We start from the raw sequence: 22,107 nt of genomic DNA, 5'->3' as shown, positions 1-22,107 counted from the left end.
AGTTTGGGGCCCTCCAAAGTGGATTTGTGCTTATGGGACACAGACACTATCTAGGAACGCATTTCTTTTAAATAAATAAGGTTACTTCATTAATTAAGCATGTTTTGGGAGTGTTTAAGTGAAGCTAATGCATTTTTAGCTCGACACCCCCTCTTAAGCCCAACAATAGTGCCATGAGAATGAAGGCCAGCTAAGCCCTTTTTCGTCATATTTGACCCCAAGGCGTTCCACCCCAAAGCAGCTAGAGCATCGGACAAAGGGTGCGTGTCGGCTGCCTAGTGGTCTACTAAGACTACAGAGGCGATGGTTATCTTACCAAGGGAGTCCAAGTGATCACCCCAGAGAGGACAGGGCATCGGACAAAGGGTGCTCATAGGCTGCCCAGTGGCCTACCAAGCCCTACAAAGGTGGATGGAATCTGCTATGGATTTTTTTTTTTTAGAGGGCTTTTTAGAATTGATAGATTTAGCATTAAATGAGGGTTGCAGATTAGTTTTCGTCCTTTTGAGTATTTGTGTCCCAATACGGGAGAGTGATAAGGGATGGTCAGACCCAAGACCTTCACAAAACAAGCATACATCCCTATGGGTATGAGTGAAAAAGGAAAATGGCTAAGGTGTGGGTATAGCAAATATGGGAAGCAAGAAAGACAAGCTAGGAAAAAATTGCCTTGGAGACTGCCATGAATATGGTGGATCTAAAGTCGATCACTTCAAAAGATCGAAAAGGGATAAATGCGCACAAATGCGTATTTACATGAACAGAATGCCAATGCATGAGGTAATGCAAAGGGAGATGCAAGATGTCATGCTCATGCAAAATGCTATGGAACGGTGTTACTTGGACAGTGCCCTCACAGGGGAATTGTTCACTTGTCCAAACACCCTTTTATAATCATATCATCCTAACAGTGCGGATGAAGTTACAAACGTCCATAATACAATACAAAAGAATAAATGAATATCTAAAATTTGTAAGCATTATCACTGTCATTATTAAGAGAAGAAGTCGCTCCCTCTCAAACTAGAAGGGAAAGCATCCTCTCCCCGTCAATTTGAAGAAGTAGGGGAGGGTGTACCCAAGCCCATCCCCGGTAGCAGGTATTGAAGGACCGGCCTGTTGATCACTTTGGTCAAGATGTCTGTAAAATTATTTGATGAAGGCACAAACTCTAGGTGGATAGTGCCTAGCTCAACTTGCTCTCTGGAAAAGTAGAAGTGAACTTTCACATGCCACATCCGTGGGGTGACGATCGGATTGTCCGCAAGGGCAATAACACTCTGGTTGTCGCAGTAGACAATGGTGGGAGAGTCACAAGGAAAATGAAGTGCCGCCAGTAAGCTCCTCAAGTAGATGGCCTCAGTGGTGCCATTGAAGAGAGCCCTATACTCAGCCTCGGCCGTGGAAGCCGCCACTCTCCTGTTGACGGCTGGACCATGAAATGGGAGCTGTGCCCAAGGTAAAGAGGTAGTCGCCATGGGAAGGTTGGGTGTCAGGATCTCTTGCCAAATCAGAATCAGTGTACCCCTATAAAGATAAACCAAAACCATATGTCAGGCCATAAGAATAAGTATACCGTAAATAACGCAACACTTGAAGACATGCAATCCAATGTGACATCCTAGATGCTATGAAATACTGACTGAGTATGCTAATTGGGTAAGCTAAATTTGACCTAGTGTAAATTAACCAAAGAAGTTTCTCTACAACAGATTGATAGGTATGTGCATCAAAGGGCTGACCTAGGTTATCCTTCGACAAGTGGACAGTAGGATCAAGAGGTGTGGCCACTGGCCGTGTCTAATCCGAAGTGTGTTGTTCCATGAGCTGAAGTGCGTACTTCCACTATGACACAAAAATACAGCCCCCAGATTGAACTACCTCCATTCCCAAGAATAAGACAACAAACCAAGGTGTGTCATCTTGAAGGTAGCACTAAGCTTGGCCTTAATTTCTGCTATGGCAGTAGAATTTGAGCCTGTGATAAGTAGGTCATCAACGTACAACATGATATAGCTGACCCTCTTGGCAGTAGATCGAATATATAAGTTCGGGTCATAAGGGGTAGAATGGTATTCCTGAGTCTGTAAGAACTCGTCCATTCTATGGAACCAAGACTGCGATGCTTGTTTCAGTCCATAAAGAGCTTTTTGCAAGCGGAATACCTTATCCCTCGGGTTCCACGAAGGAAAACCTGGTGGCTGCTCCACATAGACTTCCTCCTCCAAATAACCATTCAGGAAGGCACTCTTGATATCCATTTGATATACTGGCCAACTGTGGTGAGTGGCTAGCGCGAGAAGTAACTAGAAAGATGCCAACCACACAGTAGGGGCAAAAGTCCCTTCATAATCAATGCCATGCTTTTGGCAAAACCCTTGCACTACAAGGCAAGCCTTGTACTTTGTCTAAAGTCCCATCAGCTTTTAGCTTGGTCCTAAAAATCCACTTTGTCCCGATGACAAGAAGGCTTAGACGATCCAGTAATGTCCAAGTCTCATTTCGGTCAATACTCTCTAGCTTCTTTTCCATGGCGTCTCGCCATTGAGGGTGTTGAAGAGCCGCTTGCCATGTATCCGGCTCAGAATGTGCTATGTAATCAGCTGTAAACAACAATGCAAATGATGTTTGAGGAGCAAGCCGGGTAGATCTTCTAGGTCCCTCTTCAGAGTGGAATCCGGTGGTAAGATTCCCAAATCTCGCATGGTGTGCTAGTACCAGCGAGGTAACGGGTCTAGCGAAGGGGGCCTAGGAGTTTAAGAAGCTGTAGGAATATCAGGAGCGGGAAGTAGACTAGGCTCAGTAGGCACGATCTTCGATGATGTGGAAGAAGAAATCGGATCGGAATTTGGTCCAAAGGACTGCACGATATCTATCTCATTAAAAACAACGTGTCTCCAAACGATCACCTTATTTGTTCGAGGATCGAACAAACGATAGGCTTTTGCTTCAGAGGAATATTCGACAAAAATAAGGAGATCAGCTCGGAGAGTGAGCTTTCCTATCTTATCATCAGGTGTATGTGTGTGTGTAGGCACGACACCCAAAGACTCTGAAGTGGGAAATGACAGGCCGGGAGCCAAAGAATGCCTCATACGGGGTTTTCTGAGAGGAAGAGCCGCAATCGGGCACTGGTTGAGGATGCGCACTGAAGTGTTAATAGCCTTTTTCATTAAGCGATCTTGTATTTATTTTATGTATCAATCTTGTAGATTCAAGTATACTTTGCCTTCATTTGATGACCACTGTACACCTTACTGTAACCCTTTTGTATGGCCTAAATACAGCACATAGTGCTACATGTGGTAGGGCAGCTTGTTGCTTTGCCGCAAATTTTCTTTTTTCTCTGTGACCGTTGTTGCAGGAAATAATAAGCGCAAGGGGGTTCGTGAAAGTCGCTCGCCATAGGGATGCTTTAGCAAGATGGGAGCAAAAGATGATGAAGAGTACTTAACTCAAGGCAAATTCACAAAAGAAGAAGTTTAGATGCAAGATAAATTCTCAAAGTAAGTTCATGAGCTAAGGGTAACTTTTGTTTAAATAAGAAGATGAATTAACATAGATTTATGTTTCCTTCGAGACACAAATTGTTGAAAAGACTCATTCCTCCAATCATAAACTTGGACAGGAACGTTTCATAAATTTGATCAAAGGTGCTGAGGGAGCTCTGTTGCAAATGGCAAAGAGCGTGCCATTTCCATGACTATCCGATTACTATGCTCTACAACTCCATTCTGAGAGGGAAAGTTGATAGAGGTGAGCTGGTGAGAGATGCCATACTGCTGTAGAAACTCGGAAAACTTGTGGGAGATAAACTCACCACCGTTATCACTCTTCGTGCAACCAATATGATGTCTAGCCTGGTTATAAACGAGCAGCACCCAAGTAGAAAAATACGTGAAAGCATCTGACTTATGCTTGAGGAAGTACATGCACATGTATCTAGAATGATCATCCACTATCAAAAAGAACTACAGCGTGCCGTTCAAGGCGGCAACGGATGTCGGCCCACAAAGATTGACATGAATCAATCTAAGAGGCGCCTCAGCATGATGTGTGGACTGCTGAGAGAAAGGGGTACAGTGCTACTTCTCGAGCTGACATGCTTTACAGACATTTCGAGCTAGTTTCACGCGTGGAAGGCCCTCAACTAGCGCGTGGTGTAACAACTCATAAAGAGAGTCATAACCAAGATGCCCTAAGCAAAATTGCCAAAGATGCTCATTGTTTGTAGGCTCCCAAGATGTGGCAAGTGCCTGAAAGCTATGGAACACGGAGCCCTCGGCTGTTGGCTTGGTCAGAAAGTGTGCCATGTGGTATAGGCCATTAGGCTGTGCTTCACTGCGAGCAATCACTAAAGTAGTCTGAGAGTCAAGGACCTCGACTGTGGTTGCTGTAAAGAAAACAACTCCCCCCAACCGGCAAAGCTGCTAAATAGATAACAAGTTCACCCCGAGCTGAGGGACATGGTATACATTGTCCAGCGAGAACCGGACCCTTGTCAGTGGCAAAACTGACGCAACCTTGAGCTTGAATCTTGACCGAGGAGTTGTTTCCTACGCGGACCCGCCCGGCTGTATGGGCTCGGGTACGGAAGATGTCCTCTATAGGAGTCATGTGATGGGTAGTCCCATTGTCCACAATCCAAATAGGAGCTGAAGTGCTCGGCTGTGATGAGTGGGCCTTTGCGGTAACCTCGTCAGGAGGCAACTCATAGATATGAACGAGACTCGCATCTGATGTCTCTACAGAGACGATGTGGGCCGTTGCAGACTAGTTAGACAAGCCCTCTGGAGTTGAGAACGTTGTCGGTTGAGATGGCTGACTGGTGGCCGTGTGAGTCTGAGCTTGAAACTGCCCCTTGCCATCACTCTACCTCCCTTGCTGGGGGTTGCTCGATTGAGGGGTTGGGGTTTGAGACTTAGGTTTTGGTGCTGTGCCTCTTGCCTTTGATCAACACTCGTCGTCAAAATGGCCATCCTTTTGACAATGCTGACAATACCTATTCTTTTTAGGTACATTCTGCCACCCTGGTTTGAGTTGTGACCGGGAGTTTCCTTGTGAATCCCTGGACTGATTTTGTTTTTGAGTGGAAGTCTGATTTTGTTTACCCTTCCCTTGTTGCCCCTTCTGAGAATGAGCAATAAGATCCCTCTCTGAGGGATTATTCATACGAAATTGATAGAACAACTGTGCATAATGCAATAATTGACACTCAAATTCGTAGAAAGTAGGTATGGTAGACTTTGAAACTATACCTTCCACAAAATTGAAGTATTTTCTGGGGAGTTTGTTTAGAAACGGTGTGACCTGATTTTCAAAGGACTTGAGAGTCCCCATAGTGGAGAATTCGGCAAGAAGACACCGATACTTAGCGAAGTTGACTTTCAAGTCATCCTGGTTAGAGATTTTGAAATTTTGAAGCTCATGGTCAAGATTGATATGACGGGTCCTATCTCGAGCCGCATAGCGATCAATCAAGTGTGATCGTTACTCTGAGGCTAAGTCAAAATGTTGAAGCTGAGAATGAAACTCAACAATAAGCCTTGCATTAGCTCAACAATAGCAGAGGCATTCCTAGCCTTCTATGAGGGGATGACCTCATATGGAACAAGTGCGGGATCGGGTTGGGGTTTCAACCCCTGCACAAGATCCAATAGGTTCTATGAGTCAAGGACATGTCTCATTAAGTTCGACCAAGCGGTAAAGTTTGATCCGTTGAAACGAGTCTTGTCATTGAATGCATGCTTGGCTGAAGATGAGTTGTCGGGAAAGTGGGGTAAGATGGATGGGTGGAATAAGCTGGTGGTGGTGGTGGAGGGGTTTGATAAGGAGGGGAAAGAGGTGGGTAGCTAGAAATGGGCTGTGAAGTGCTGATTGAAGCGGAGGCACTGGAAGATGAATATTTCCATAAGGTGCCGGTGTAGGTGGAGGCTTTGGGACACAAAAGTCTTGTCCAAAGTTCGGTTGGGGCACAGTATGACGACCAGAAGGTCCACTAGGTAAGGCCATGGAGGCAAACTGTGGTACTGACTGATCCACACTCGGGAGAGATTGGGAGGGATACCCAGGCTGCACTGATCCCGAAAGTGTGTGAGAAGAAGATGGAACACCACCCGACTGAGGCAAGGATGAGGTCCTAAAAGGTGTGCCTATGTTTCCATAACACCCCAGTGTGATATGTGGTGCAATATGAGGTGTTTGAAATGGAAATGTGAATGGTGTGAATGGAAGTGGAGAAGTAGCGCAAGAAGATGGTGGGATGGGTGGGTTTTGAATTTGTGGAGTGAAAGGTGAAGATGCATTTTATCCATTTTTTCCATTTAATGATTGAAAATGAAAAGATCATGATGAAGATGCACCATGTAATGAAGGAATAGGAATACCAAATTCATTCTGATTTTGAGAAGTAAAGTGAAAAGAAGGAAGAGTAGAAGAAGAAGTACGACGTGTGCTAACATACAAGAATTGGTCCCAAAAAGAATTTTTTCTGTAGTCAACAGATTGTACTCTTTCTTCCTTATGATTTCTACTAGTATATTGCAAAATAGAAGAGGCAAAAGACGAAGGAACAAAAGACGAATCTAAAGTACCTTGCATTGGAGTAGACGGAAGAAGATGAAAGAATGGAATATACTCCGGATCTCTGTCTCCAACAGGGGGGCCCATGCCTAAGGGAGGTCTCAATGGCCTTGCAATATCATCAGATTTATGTGCAACATCTGAAGAGAGAAGTTCATGCATATCTTCATTGAGTAGCTTCTCTTGAAGGGCAATCCTTCGATTGAGCTCCTTAATCTTCTTTCGTCTAAAAGCCATGATCGCATGATATTCTTCAATGGACAACTTATATAGCTTTTCTTCTGTGTGGTCAGAAGTGTCTTCCACCATGTCGAAGCTTTGTGGAGCAAGCTGATCTGCCCATTCTTGCTTGGTTCTCGGCATAGATGTTTCTGGTGAGACTGAACCGGTGTTGTTGTGTTCGAAGCCATCTGAACCTACTATTGTTTTGTCTTCTGCGGAGAGCTTTTAGATCAAGGCCTAGGTTTCTCTCAGAGAACCTTTTTTTGATACCATGTAGAGAAATACCCTAACACAGAAACACAAATAACAATCGTACGACAAAACATAGATTGATAAAAGAACACAGTTAGGGTTAGGGTAACTCGGAGACAATGAACACAATGAATAAATGAAATGATATGATTATTGAATATACAATACTCATGTAGTAAACACATTATGCAGTGAATGAATATTGAACCTCGAACTCCTGTATCTCAAGGATCAGGGCAGGGGTAATGAGCTGGAGAGTGTGTCGTATTTTGAAGGGATCCCGAATCGCAACAAGGCAGCCTCCGGATGTTGAACACCAACAAACACATCCAAGGAAGGTTGGATCTAATGTAAATGGTAGTGTAGTAGAGAGAGAGACTAAAATCACAGGCTGTAGGAGAGAGAAAGACTAAAAAGGCAGGCTGCAGGAGAGAGAAAACCGCAAACGCAGGCAGTGGAGAGAGAAAATCTGCTGCGACAGGCTGAGGAGAGAGAAAATCTACTGCAATAGGCTAACAGGAGAGAGAAAACTGCAGTGACAGCAGTCAGGAGAGTGAAAACTGTGCTGGCGGCAGCTGGGACCTGCAAACGCAGCAGTATCTTGATGTGGCAGGCTGTACCACAGCTGTGCAGGTGGGAAACAGCAGCAAACGGGAGGTGGAGGGCTGGAAATAGGCGCCAGACAATAGATGACAGCAAAGGATAGCTGAGATTGCGATGTCCTCCGCAAAAGGGGTGTGGGCAGCAAGCTGAAAACACTTGAAGCTTACAAAAGCGAGATTTAGGGCTGAATGGGGGGCAGCATACTTATTCATAGAAAATTTGGGGCCCTCCAAAGTGGGTTTGTGCTTATGGGACACAAACACTCTCTAGGAACGCATTTCTTTTAAATAAACAAGGTTACTGCATTAATTAAGCATGTTTTGGGGCTGTTTAAGGGAAGCTAATGCATTTTTAGCTCAACACATAGAGTGCACGACTATGACAGAAACACAAAGACACAAACAATGACGTGAAAAACTCAAACCCGAAATGCAAAAGGCAAAACTCAAAAATACAAAAATACAAATACAAGCATAGAGAGAATAAGGACTTTGAAGTGTATGAATCAATGGAATAAATGAATATAAGAGTGTATAGAATGCTCAAGGGCAAACTGGTGAGTGTTGAAGTGTGATGTCCACTGAAGATGGATCCTGAGTGCTGTAACCACTAGTCGGAGTGCTGTCTACGGCCAAACACAATAGTGGAAGAAGCGCCACATAGCAGGCGGTAGCTAGAAGGATAGTCACCAGGGGCTGGAGTAGCACATGGAGTGGTGGCAGCAATCACAAAGGCTGGACAGCCACATGGAGGAAGGCTGATGGCGAAGATCTTCACGTGAACGTGAAAAACCTGCATAGAAGGGATTAGGACTGAGTGGGGGCAGCCTGTCTATTGATAGATGTGGATGGACCCTCCCAAATTAGGGTTTCACAGAAGCTCTTGCTAACCTCACACCGATTTTGCGTTTTTCATTGAATAAGCATGTTTTGGGGCTATTCAAGAGGCTAATCAACATGGAATGCATTTTTAAGCTCAACAGAATGATGGAGATATCGGGCTTACCTAAGTAGACCTTTACTAAGACTACAATGGGATCTAGGAGAGTGGGTGTGGAAGGATTCATTCCTTGATAGACCTTGCAACATGGCCACTGGTGGTGCCTCGAGCATAGCTAGCAGTCACCTCCCATTGGCACAAAGAGGAAATCATAGATGAGTTTATATGTGACTTTTGGAGAATGCTACATGACAGCTTTAGGCTTAGGAAGATCTCTCTTCTTATGGCTTGTAACTCATAGGAGCCTAGTAGTTGGCACATGGATTAGATATGGTAGGGACCCAGTAGCATACGCAAGATGTGGTGAGCTAGTGGATCCATAGAGACATTGCCTATGGGACTTCCCCAGAGCCCATAAGGTTTGGAGGAGAGCCCTCTAGATGATATTTCACGGCACAACAAAGGCCATGGTGGCAATTTGGGGTGGGGGGTGTAGCATGGGTCACAGATAGAGGTCTAGTGTGTGGCTATGAGGATGTTCAAGGGAGCTATTCTTTTCTCATCGTTGGACAACATGTGAGTAGGATCCGTACATTAGATTACTCAGAGGCGCAGTGGACCCAGGGACACTACCATAGATGGGAGTTGATTGCTAGTATCATAGGCTGGTTATTTGGATTGCAAGATGCAGCCATGCTATTGACCTTTTGGATGTACATGTAACCATAGGGGAGATTCTATCAAGGATCTGGACAAAGATCATTCACACTTTTTGTTGGAGACGGCCCACGGGAGAGGATATAGGGCAACTTTGAGAGGATAAGGAAGAGAAGAGGCTTTTTTGCAGACATGGAATACAGGCTGCCCCTTGTATGGTTTGGTATTACAGCCCACTAGATTGGTTGTGCACACAACCATTATATTTGTGATGTACTTAGTTACTCTTCATAGAGTTCCTTGCACTTTGTATTTTACCTTAGGATTTTTGCAGAGGTGTTATTAATAATACAACTTAAATAGAACATCCGGACACTCAGTTCTAATACATGGGTTGAGTAAAAAGCTAGTTTGGTTGTCTTTGCCTTTGATAGCCTCTGACTTGGCCCATCATTGTGAAATAACTAACTTGTGCATCACATGTGCACCTCGCATTTGCACACTTTAGTCACACTTAGTCAAATGCTACGCATAGCATCAAAATTTCATGTCCTTGTGACAATGTACATCTTCTGAGAATGTGTGTAAGTTCTCTATGACCATTTTTCAAGTCTTTGCTTTTCGTAATTCCTGGCTTTTGAGCTGCAGGGCAAATGTCACATTAGTTTACTACTGATCTTTAGATGAGGATGAAGGTTCAGGGAATCTTCTCAATCAAACTGCACATTAAATGTGCACTGGCAGCTTGTATTTGCCAATTTATTGTATGCCTAGTTTGGCATAATTGTATTCACCTGTTCTTTAAGTTCTCTAGTAAGACCACAACCTCAGAGAGCACTTTTAATCAGCCAATCTTATGTACCACTTTTTTGCACACTTATGTAAGTACCTTTTGTTTAGTACATCCTTACGGTTTGCAATTTTCCTTTAATGCTTGTGGTTGCTATTGGTTCATTCTTTAGTCTGTTGGAATTCTTTAAGAATTTGCTTAGTCTTATTGAATGTTTGCAGGGCAAAGCAAAGGTGCTTCTTGCAGAAGCACGTGTGCAGGAAGCTGGAGAAGCTCTTTCATTATTAGTCACTGACAATCCTGACAATGCATGGGCACTAGTGGAACTAGCCTGGTTGGCCTTTCAAAAGCATGACTTTGAGCAAGCAAGAATTAATCTTGAGAAAGCAGTAACCATTAACCCAGAAAATGCAAGATACCACTACAAATTGGTATACAATTTTCATTCCTGTTCATTTTCAACATCTTTTTTTGCAGGCATTTTGGCACATGTATATGAGCTATTGAAATTTGCCTTGCTAAACAATGCTCATCATTGCAGTGTTCATTTGTAATTCTTGTTTTATGGGCAACTTTGCCACACGCATGTGACCCATTGCCATTTACTTCTAAGTTGATGCATTGAATGTTCATTGTGTCCACAGAGAGCAATTCGACCTTTTTATATTGCATTGAACAATTTAATCTATGCAGAGAGTGCAATTGAGTGTTTGAGGTTTTTCATTCTGGTGAGTTTTATTGGAAAGGTAGTGTTCTGCTTTGAATTATCATTCTTACAAAAACATTCTGAATGCAGGCCTTGTTGTATTGGATGTCTGACAATATGCTGCATTGCAAAGGAAAGGCTTTAAGCCATCTTTTAGATGCTGCACGATTGGACTCTTCACAATATGAAGTGTTCCGCCTTTTGGGTCATTACTATAGAGATACCCCTGATGGCCTGAAAAGGGCTTTGCGTTGCTATCAAAAGGCAATACTTCTCAACTCTGAAGATGAAGAAGCGGGGGTAAGTAGTTCAGATGATAACACATTTCATCAGATTTTGTTGCTTAATCTTTGTCATGCCCAGTTTGACAACAAACTTGTGGGTTTTGACTGCATGCAAGCCTGCTTTTGCTTGCTTATCACTTATACTGCTTCAGGAAGCGTTGTGTGATTTGTTGGACAGTGGAGGCCAAGAACTATTGCAAATAACCTGCTGTCATGAAGCAACTCAGAAGTCACCTCGTTCATTTTGGGCTTTCCGCCGTTTAGGCTATCTGCAGGTAGAGCTTTTGGTTGGACAAGAACCCAACAGCCATTAATATAGTTGATATGAGAAACTAGAAATTTGAGTTACGAGTTTTGCTGAAATGAACTAACTCAGGTTCAGCTTTCTTTCAAAGTTTTCAAGTTCAAAGATGATGCATAGGTCATGTTTAGACAGGTCTGCAAATGGAATGATACAAAACAGTCCATAAACATGGGAGCCTTCATAAAGTTGAGCATGTTGAATGGGATGCTCAAATGGCATGGATTGGGAGCATACACATAGTTCACACACTCACATCATAATGCACCTTTCACCTTGGGTCTAGTAATGCCTTCATATGCAAGCTTATGGGGTGGAAATATTTATATTTACCTGTTTTGTGCATGTTATATGGTGTGTGAGTGTGGATGGATGAGTGTCATGGTGGTGCATGTGGGCACGTAGACATGCACATTGTATATGATGTCAGCTGCTAATTACTGTGATTTAATTTGTGTGTATGTGTGCACGTGTAGCTTTTGTATAGAATAGTTTGAATGGGTGCTTCTGCAGTTTTTAGGCTGCATTTTAAAATATTGTTCAGCCATTTTGTATATTGATTGTTATTATAGTATTTCTTCACAAAGAATATGCACGCGATGCATGTAGACTATGTACACAGAACATGTGTGCATCCACATGCCCTTGTGCTTGATGAATGAAGCTTGATAGTTATCGAAGTTTGCAATGCAATGTCACATTGACTGGGTTCTTCGGTTTTGAAAACCCAAGGTATCCTGAAGCATTTTGTTTGGTGATATATTGAACAATATAGGTCAGGCGGAAGGAGTGGCCTGATGCAGTAAGGAATCTTCAGCACGCTGTTAGAGGCTATCCAAACTGTGCCAATCTGTGGGAGGTATGACTTTCCCTTAGGGATCTATCTACGAATTTGTCCATTTACATGTTCTGTTAGTGTGTTGGTTGCTGTGACATCACATGGAGGAGAGATGGACATCAAGTCTATCCTCTTTGTTATCTTATGTGTTTTGTTTTGTTTGTAGGCATTAGGTTTAGCATATCAGCAACTTGGAATGCTTACAGCCGCTCTGAAGGTCACCTGTGTTCTCTAGTTTTTATGATGATCAAACATGGAGTTTATTAGTTTTTTCAGTTCTAAGATTGCCTTGAATCCAGGCATACAGTCGTGTAATTGCAATTCAGGGTAGCAGTTCAGTATTTGCTCTACAACAGAGTGGCAATATTCTTTTGACACTTAGATCATACAGAAAGGTGTGTTGGTATCATATTTGTAAAGATGCAGCTTCACATAAAGGGTTGAATTGTATGGAAATAACATACAATAAAGATTGCAGGCAGTGCACATGTTTGAAACTGCATTGGAGAAGAAGCCAGAACATTTGGCTGGGAAGTATGGAATGGCATCTGCACTGCTTGGGCTTGCACACGAGTGCAGACTGATGGCTGCATTTGAGTGGAGTGCCTCACTTTTAAAGGTGGGTGTTTATTATATAATACTTTAGTTGCAAAATAACATAATTGAACAAAAAAGACAAGTAGGCAACCTCGTATATGAGGAATATTCACAATTCTGCTTTTAAATTGGTAGAAATATTTCAATACTTCTGTTTATGATTGTATGATGCACATCTTTACCACTAATCTTGGCCATGAGAATACGTATCTGCATGTACTATATGAAATCACGTTTGCAAAGACAGAATGCAAGATGATTTTTCTTGTTCGAATGCATTTGAAGTCTTGATTGCAGGCGTGTTATATTAATGCATTATACAACTCAAGTTGTTTCATGGAGGGCAGAACTCCCAGCGGGGTTAAAAATGTAAATATCTGAAAGAACATGCAAAGTAAGGATAAAAGTCACACAAACATATAAACGCATGCTTGATAATGACTCCATGGGGATTGTGTTTTGCTGTCCTCCTGATAAACGACTGAAGGTATTAATAGCACCCTTTTTGTGAAACATATGCAGATTGATATGAGAACTACTTGCTTAAATTATGCACGAAAAATTTCTTCACAGAAGTTTTCTGTTACATCATTGGTTAACCTTGAGCCTAAAAAAACATAGCTTGTGCCTTATGGATCTTCCAATTCTCTGAATGGAAATTGTCTACATATCTTGCAACTTAGCTGCACATATGATGAGGCTATGCCAAGGTTTTGATTACAACTTCTTGTGTCTCTAAATTAAAAACAACACTGATGTGTGATTGCTAAAACCCGGCAGTTTTGTGGGCTCAACCATCTTCTTTTTTTCCAGGAGGCATCTCATTTCGCAACTTCTGGAACAGTCAAGCATGCTAATGTTGCCTCCTTGTGGAAGCTATTGGGAGATATTGAGGTATAGTTGCATGCATACAGCCAAAAAAAGGTGTCTCATACTTTTCAGGTTCTTTAAGACAATTTAGAAGAATGTCCACTATATGCCTCATGATCTTTGATGTCATAAATCATCAAAGTTAAAGTTTGATGGTTACGTGGTCATGATTTCCAGCCACTGTTTTCCTGTTCAGTTTGATTAACCCTGAATCTGTGCATGCATCACTCAAGATTCTTAAATCGAATATTAATCTAGATACTAGTGAGAAGCAATTGTAATACAATAATTCCTATTTCATTGTTTTTGAGTTTCAAGAAATTAAGAAAAAAGGGAATGGACTATTAGTGTGGAAAGATTCATAAGATTAGTCTCACATTCCGATTTCATCAAAACTTGAGTTTGCAACTAACCAAAAATAGTTGGCAGTTCTCAATACTGTCCATCGTTGTTCACCTTGGGTTATTAGGAAAGTTGACAGTTGAAGCTTAATAATCAACGTGGGGATGGGGAATCTCGTAACTTGAGTGTCAATCAAGGGCAAACCCTTTGTGCCAGTTGTCTAAAGTCAATCGTCATGGTTCATTGTTCTCTGCCTTGCCAAAAAGTTCCTGGGTGCCCAAGTATTGAAGCAGGTGTTTCTGAAAGAAGGATATATGGCATCTTGCCACATAACATCTTGTACTGCACTGCGAAGATATTTTTGCCTGTTATGGCTTGAGGGTTTTTAAAATTTAGTTCTCATTTTGAGTCTGTGTGGAAAGGCTTGTAGGTTTACAAACTCAGTTTCCTGTGTTACAGATGACTTATGCTAGAACGGTCCCTTGGAAATTTATTGGCAGTGATAAAAATTGGAGTCTACTAAATGGCAAACAGAGACAACAGTTCAGATTTGAGAAATTCCGAGAATCGATGGAGTCTTGGAACAAGCAACGACGGTTGGCTGCTGCAAAAGCAAAAATAGCTTATCAACAAGCCCTTCATTTGCAACCAGGGAGGGGAAACTTGCATATGGACTTATGTGCATGCCTCAAATTGGCCTCAAACTTTGAGGCCAGCAATGGGAAGCTATCAAGCCAGTAAGTAGTTGCTCGATCATTATTTCCTCCTTTATGCTCTTGCTTCTCTACTGATAATATGCCAACTTTGGTTGATTGACATAGGGCTATGACAGCAGAAGCCATGGCCTGCTCTGGTCTGGTGCTGGAAGCCAACAATGTAGAGTTGTGGACTTTACTAGGGACTGTGGCAAGGCATAAAGCGATACGTCAGCATGCTCTTATTCAGGCATTGCTCATAAATGGGAACCATGCAGTGGCATGGGCACATCTAGGACATGTACTGTCCTTTAAGAAGATTCTTGAGCATTGCTTTTGTTTATTTTGCCATCAGCATACATTCAGGCAGTAAAATGTCTAACAACGCTTTTTTTGTTGTTATTTGTGCATTTTGTTTATGATGGATTGGGATATGTGGTGCTTGAGACAGATATACTTGAAAGAACGTGACTACCGGCTAGCTAAAGAAGCATTTACTCATGCTAGAACTGCAGATCCTACTTTAGCTCTGCCGTGGGCTGCTATGTCTATTATTTATACTTTAGAAGGATGGTGGGTTTTGTTTTGAATTGGATGATTACAGTGCAAGCTGTAACTATACACAATTGTTCGTTTTGCTGATCCCTCTTGGTTGATGTGAAACCCTGCAGTGATGGCTTTGAGGAAGCTTTTGCCAGCATTCTATATGCTTCACAGTTATCACCTGTAAGAATATCAAAGAGTGCCAAGTAGTTGTGCTTTTTGAAAAATTTCTTTTTTTGGTGCCGGGGAGGGGGGTCTAAGAGTTTTGGGTATAGGATGAAGCATGGTTGAAAAAGATTCAAATGCTATCTCAAAGGCTATTGCATATGCTGCAGACGATTAAATTTGGCAGTTCCCTATGGTCTGGACAATTAAATAATTGTTAGTTTCGCTGTGGGAATTTCAGGCCATATAAGAACTACATTGACCTCAGTTCATGGAAAAAATAACATGCCATGTTATTTACCTTAGCTTGTATTGATTCAACAAATTCTAGGAGCTTTGAGCCAAGAAAAGTGCCAAAGAATTGCACAAGGAATGTAGAAAACAGGTCTATAAAATTTGAGAATTAAAGAAAACAACTGAAAGAAACGAGTAGCTTGTTGGCATGTAGGGTCAAATTGAAGCTTGTCCATGTCCAAATCAAAGACCAGTTGAATTCATCAGGAATGGATAGTAAAGAACTAGCCTAGTTGTTTACTCTCCTTACTCGCCTTATCAATCTTTGTCGTATGCTGAAGATCAGATTGGGAGTGATCAGTGTCTCAGACAGCTAAACTTTTTTCAGTGGCTCCTGGAATTCTACGTGGCCACAATGCCTCTCTAGTACTCCCAGGGGCTCTCATTAAGCACGTGCTACAAAAGTAGTGCCAAGACAAACAGTTGATATGAAATTCTGTACCTCAGGCTTCCCCATGCCATCATTCCTTGTATTCACTCTTTTGAGCAGGTTTTCCATAGCCTCCCATCTTCACATACACATCCCCATCCTTGTTCTACATCTAGTAGACTTTTACTCCCTCAAGTTAAGCGGCTGCACCAAGATTTCAGATGGAGTGATGTTCCTGTCAAGCTACTCAGATTAGGATAAACTTGCGTACACTCTTTTGAGCAGGTTCCTATGTGTTTGAATTTTTGTCTACACCTGCCGATGCTTCTTCTAACCCAAACACTTATATCCCTTGGTTTGAGCTGCTTCACCATGGTTTCAGATTTAGGTATCTTATCATTAAGCTATTCAAAATTTATCTTAAAGATAAACTTGAAGTGAGGGCTAAATTATTTTGGCTCTTGTACGGCTCCGCAACTTATTCCAAATAAGCTTATGTACATATGGAACTGCAGAGGTTTTGGTAGTACAAATGACATGAAGAGTTCTATAAAGGGCATCAGTGTGTGACCTCTCTTTCATCCTGGAATCAATTTCTAATGACACCTTGCTACCATCAGCCTGTTCCTTCATGTCATTGCCACCACTGCCACCTTCAATTTCTTGGAAATTTTTTTTTCCAATAACACCTTGCTACTATCAGCCTGTTCCTTCATGTCGTTGCCACCACCGCCACCATCAGACACCAGCCTTCCTCAGCACCCTCTCTGCTGGTCCATTGCCATCATCTGAAGCTCTGGAGTGCCTGGTGCCTGGTGTTGCTGCTGGTCATCTAACAGAAGCTGCTGCCCTTTATTCTCACTCTGGTCCTCGTCAGCAGCTGCTGCCACATCTACATTCTCATCCAAGATCTGCTGTCACACATCTTCATCTTGCTGTCTGGCAGTCCCAGCTCTGGTGTTTCAGGTCCACAGGCTGCATTTTCACTCTGCAGCATGCATTGCCATCATATGGATCATCATGAGAGCCTTCTGTCATCTGGCCGCTAGGCTTGCTCCATTAGATGCGTGGTGCGCCACGGAGCTTTAGGAGTTTGCTGCATTTAAAATCTGCTCCAGAGGATGACACTCTCCTTCAGCTTCCCTCAGCCTGTCTCCACAAGAGGCAGCGGCTGTTGGACAGCCCTATGCTCCTTGAGCATCCATTATATCACAGCCAGCACACTCAGTTTGTTCAATGTGTTTCATTTAAGCATTCTTGGTGTGTTTTCTTCATTTGGGTTTTCTTTTGAGTTCATTTGTTAGTCATATTCATACACTTTGTGTTTGCTAAACTATCATGAACACTTGGTTTTGCAAGAGCAATAGGAATTAACTTATGATGTCTTAGTCACCTTTGTCATGGGAGCGACTAGTTTCAGACCTCTGTAGAGACTCTAAGACACTGTTATATTATGTGGAGGAAGATGCTTCTTCTTGTGCTTGTTCCTCTTGTACATTCCAACTAGAACTTGGGAGGTTGACAAATGTGATTTTTGGGAAAATATCAGAGGAAATTATCATTCCTCAAGGCTGAACTCTCCTTCTCTAAATATCCCTCCAGCCACTTTGACACTAAATAGCATCGAGTCAGTAAAATCAAGATAGAGGAAGGTGCATCTTGATTGTTGCAAGTTGTTGATGATAATCGCTTAGTGAGAATCTTAAGAGCTTGGTGGTCTATTCCTGTTAGATCAGTGATTTTTAAGCTTATTTGCTAAATACAAGTGCAAAAACTTAGATATATTTTTCTCTTGATTGCGTTAAACACTATGAACATGGGTCACTCTACCTTGCTGTACCCTGATGTGCCAGTATAGTGTTGCCATATCTTGCTGCCTTGCTTGCCCCTCGCTGCTAGCCATTTCTACCTTGCTTGCTCTTTCGCCATTGTCATGAGGACACAAAAATTTCTTTTTCTTTCACTGCATCATGCATGTGAACTCATGATACATGCAATGTGTGCTGTATTTTGATTGTACTCTCTATCTATTTTTGTTTTATTCTTCATCTTCACTTCTTCTCCTCTCCAATGGCACCTCCTTGTGCTTCAACTAATGATAAGCTTCATGGTAATGATTACCTAACTTGGAGTGTTGTCATGAAAGCTTGGTTTATGCAAAAGCACATGTAGTACATGGTTTTTGGAGCTAATGTGCATTTGTGTATTCCAAATCCTCTTCCAAATGATTGTGACTCCGGCAATTACGAGGAAACTGCTCTTACATGGGAGTTGGATGATGCATGTGCTTATTCTACTCTTCTTAGCTGCATCTCTAAAGAGGTCCTCTAGGTGGTTACTTGCTGTAGAACAGCTTGACAAGTGTGGGAGAGTTAGAGATGTTGTACGAGGCTCCATTGACTATGCAAGCTGTGACCCTCTATGGTGAGCTCCAACAAATGAAGTTTGAGTCAAAGGATACTATCTAGTCTTATCTAGTTTGTGTTAAACAGGTGTAGGATTCGCTTCAGCACATGCAGTTTGCTCTTCTAGAGGTTCATTTGGTGGGGTTTGTACTCTATAGCTCCCTTTGGAATTTGATGGAGTTGCCAATGCTCTACAAGCCTAGACATGATTGACATCAGTGAGCTTTACACATATGTCTTTCATGTTGCTTGAGCATGAGATATCTTTGAGGCTATAGGGGAGGCTTCCATCTTGGTATCGTGGCCATGAGGAGGCTTTTGTAGCTTTGCAGAGGGATGACAAGAAGAACAAGATGAAGGCCTAGTGTTATCACTATGGTAAGAAGGAAAATCTATGCAAGGATTGCAAAGAGCTAGCGGCATTGTGGAAGGAGGAGGAGAAGAAAAAGAAGCAGGATATGGACTCTTCCGATGAGTTGTCATTTTCCTTAGACTCTAGCTCTGATTCAAATCCTCTGGCCAAGGCGAAGGCCAAGGTGTGGACGAGCTCATCTTCTGTAGAGAAGAGCAAGAGCACAGTTGCATCTGGCTCTAATTCAAATCCTCTTGCCAAGGCGAAGGCCAAGGCGTGGTCAAGCTCATCTTCTGTAGAGAAGGGAAAGAGCACAGTTGCCTCTTCCTTTGTTGATTTGAGTGTCCAAAAAATTAGTCTGACCAACCAACAATTAAATTGGCTAAGCCAATTCATCTTCCAAGTGCTTCGGAGTCTTCTTTAGCCCTTGGATTGGCGTTAGGTACCATTAAATGCCAAATCCCTAGTGTCACCAATTGACACTTATGGCTAATGAAATGTCTTAGGTCAATTTCTCACACTAGATACGAGCAGAATCGTGCAACATTACTTAAGACAACTTTTGCGTTTGACATCCGCTGATTTCCTCGAGTTCTTGGCTCGTAAATATGAAATAATATCTGTAGAGAACATGATCGCAAACAGAGTGCATTTAATGGAGATTTGTTTAGTCGTTGAGAAAAAGAAGAAGAAGTAGGGAGGCAGCTTTGTTAAGATCCCAAGGTTCAAAGAAAGGAGTCTTGAAAAGAAAAAGAGAAGAAGGAAAAGCCTATTATGAGTCCTTCTTTCTTTTGTTTCCAAAAAAGAAATATATGTGGCATTAACACACTTCGCAATGGTTGATTCAAATGTGGCCTACCCTTCATGATGGAGAACGAGCCACCTCCATCCCTTCTTAATCAATTGACCCTATTTGGGGATGCCCACATGGTGGCTGAAGACCAACTTTCTTGTCTTGTCCCATGGACCTTGCCATTGTGCGCCCTAGTAGAGTATGATGGACTGGCGGCTGCCCCATGTCAAGGGATGCTTAGCAAAGCGAGATTAGAAGGTTGAATGCTTGCTGATTTGGTTTTGAAAGATGGAGGGGAGGATCTCCTTTCACAGTGTGGGGGAAGAGAGGAATCCAAGGGCCTAGAGGGCTGGAATCCAAGGCTCAAGTGTGTGGACAATGAGAAGGCTGAAGGTGGCTGTATATGGAATTCAAGGGTCGGGGGAGGGCGGGGGGTGCGCACAGCTCAAAAAGGGCTGGAGCAAGTAGTATCCAAGGCCAAGTGGGTTGGGAAAAGGTGCTAGGCAAGCATGACATGCAATTGGGATGTGGATTAAACATGTTGGAATGTGCTAGACACGGTGTCCAAACTGCAGCAGTTTTATCATACGAATCCATATAAACTGGTATGGTACGGTAGCGTAGTGATTGTAGTATGTGTATTGTTCAATACAACGTATGAAGACTACTTAACAATTTTATATTCTTAAATCTAAAATAAGCATGGACTCAAGTTCAAAATCACTTGTCATTCTATTGACATCTCATGCATGTCTCTAAGTATGTGCAAGTTAGAACGACAAATGATAAGTCGTTTTAACTATTTGGTGCTAAGTTTGTTTTAGATCTTGGTGTGTATAAGAGAATAGATTGACTAATTTCTCTCGCACATGCTAGATGAACAATCCTATTCAAATTTAACAAAATAACTTCAACTTGTTAAAAGTGAAAAATAATAAGAAAAGTAGAAAGCTTTACTAGAAACGTAATGATAAGCTTTAAATTTGAATTATCTAAGCAAGCACTCTTAAAACTACCTTTTACACATTTTGTAATAGATATCCAAACGACTCCTAGAATAGTCGCTTGACCAAAGAGACCCTTTTCCAGCACATGGTGTTAGCAAAAGCCATTTCTCTTTGGTCTCCATAGTTTATTAGCTCCTAGGAATGAACGATGCAAATCCTCATGCAAAGCCTTTGGGAGTCTTTGGGAGATGAGCATCTCTATATGAGGCTAGCTCTTGGTCCATGAAGAGGGAGGGATTCTTGTAAGCGGGATGCAAGAGAGCTACTTGGCCATGGATAGGCCTCTTTATCAATTTTCACCAAATTTCAACGAGGTAGAGGATGTCATCCCATCATGGGACATCATCCAAAACATCAAAATAGTGTCACTATTAATGGAGAAAACCAATAGCTATAAAATTAGTTGAGCTTCATTAAACATTATTTAACAAAGATTGAATTTGCATTAAAAAAAATCTAATTACAACTTGTTACCATGGAATCATGGCATCAAGAATGATGGAAGCCTAAATCTTCTCCATGGCCCCTCTCATGAAATGAGTGAGAAAGTCTATAATGGCACCCTCCATATCTGTCATGTGAAGAATTCTGTACAAGGATGTGATCACAATAACTAATGCTCGCATGCCCACCCAAAATGATTCTTTTAGGCAAAGCGATTGGATGGCGTTGCCTTCCTCCATGCTAGGTATAGGCTCTTTGTCTACTCATACTTTGAATTACTCAGATACCATACACTTTTGCAACTTTCTTTGCATGTCATAGAGCCACTCAAGGAGTAACCATGTGACTGCAAAGTGAGTTTTAATGGCTTTTTTAATTTCACATTATTGTAAATGTAGAAAATAGCAAGGACTTTTATCTTTTTTGTGATGAAATCGGTGATTGCATTTGCATCCATTACTATTTTCTTCATGCACTCCAAATTACCTACGCCTCCATGAGAAGATTGAAGCAATGTGTGGCACAAGGTGTTCACACTATAGAGAGGAGTTCCTCCTCAAGTAATTGTTTCATCCTTTAACAATTTGAAGCATTGTTGGTGATGACTTGGACAACTTGGTCCCACCTACATACACATGGAATATAGTATGGCTTAGAGATAAGAGGTGGGTAATCGGAAAATATGTAGAGATAAAGCCTTTACTAATAGAGGTAGACATAGATGTAGAGAGATGTGGAGATATTCAAGATTCAAGAAGTATAAAAGTTAAAAACATAAAATCTAAAAGATAAAAAATGATATTCAAGAAGTATAAAGTATAAAAGATAAGACGACTGGCGGCTGCCCCATGTCAAGGGATGCTTAGCAAAGCGAGATTAGAAGGTTGAATGCTTGCTGATTTGGTTTTGAAAGATGGAGGGGAGGATCTCCTTTCACAGTGTGGGGGAAGAGAGGAATCCAAGGGCCTAGAGGGCTGGAATCCAAGGCTCAAGTGTGTGGACAATGAGAAGGCTGAAGGTGGCTGTATATGGAATTCAAGGGTCGGGGGAGGGCGG

At 42.1% G+C, this 22,107-nt stretch overlaps 1 protein-coding gene across 2 annotated transcripts in view; it reads left to right on the top strand.

The window, feature by feature from the left end:
* LOC148028535 (Tetratricopeptide repeat (TPR)-like superfamily protein) overlaps positions 1–22,107 on the top strand; it is a 191,204-nt gene that overhangs the window by 66,680 nt on the left and 102,417 nt on the right. For both annotated transcript variants that reach the window (XM_087688817.1, XM_087688818.1), the window contains 12 exons: positions 10,267–10,476; positions 10,842–11,051; positions 11,188–11,310; positions 12,112–12,195; positions 12,341–12,391; positions 12,474–12,569; positions 12,653–12,793; positions 13,585–13,665; positions 14,443–14,720; positions 14,805–14,979; positions 15,130–15,251; positions 15,350–15,404. In XM_087688817.1, the coding sequence (XP_087544943.1) occupies positions 10,267–10,476; positions 10,842–11,051; positions 11,188–11,310; positions 12,112–12,195; positions 12,341–12,391; positions 12,474–12,569; positions 12,653–12,793; positions 13,585–13,665; positions 14,443–14,720; positions 14,805–14,979; positions 15,130–15,251; positions 15,350–15,404 (1,626 nt within the window). The remainder of the gene's footprint in view (positions 1–10,266; positions 10,477–10,841; positions 11,052–11,187; positions 11,311–12,111; positions 12,196–12,340; positions 12,392–12,473; positions 12,570–12,652; positions 12,794–13,584; positions 13,666–14,442; positions 14,721–14,804; positions 14,980–15,129; positions 15,252–15,349; positions 15,405–22,107) is intronic.

Source organism: Lygodium microphyllum, chromosome 11 (assembly GCF_053477565.2).
Source record: "Lygodium microphyllum isolate KBCC chromosome 11, Lygodium_microphyllum_v1.1.10, whole genome shotgun sequence".
NCBI classification, from domain to species: Eukaryota; Viridiplantae; Streptophyta; class Polypodiopsida; order Schizaeales; family Lygodiaceae; genus Lygodium; species Lygodium microphyllum.
Note: the sequence above shows the minus strand (reverse complement) of the source record. Positions and strands in the feature narration are given on the sequence as shown.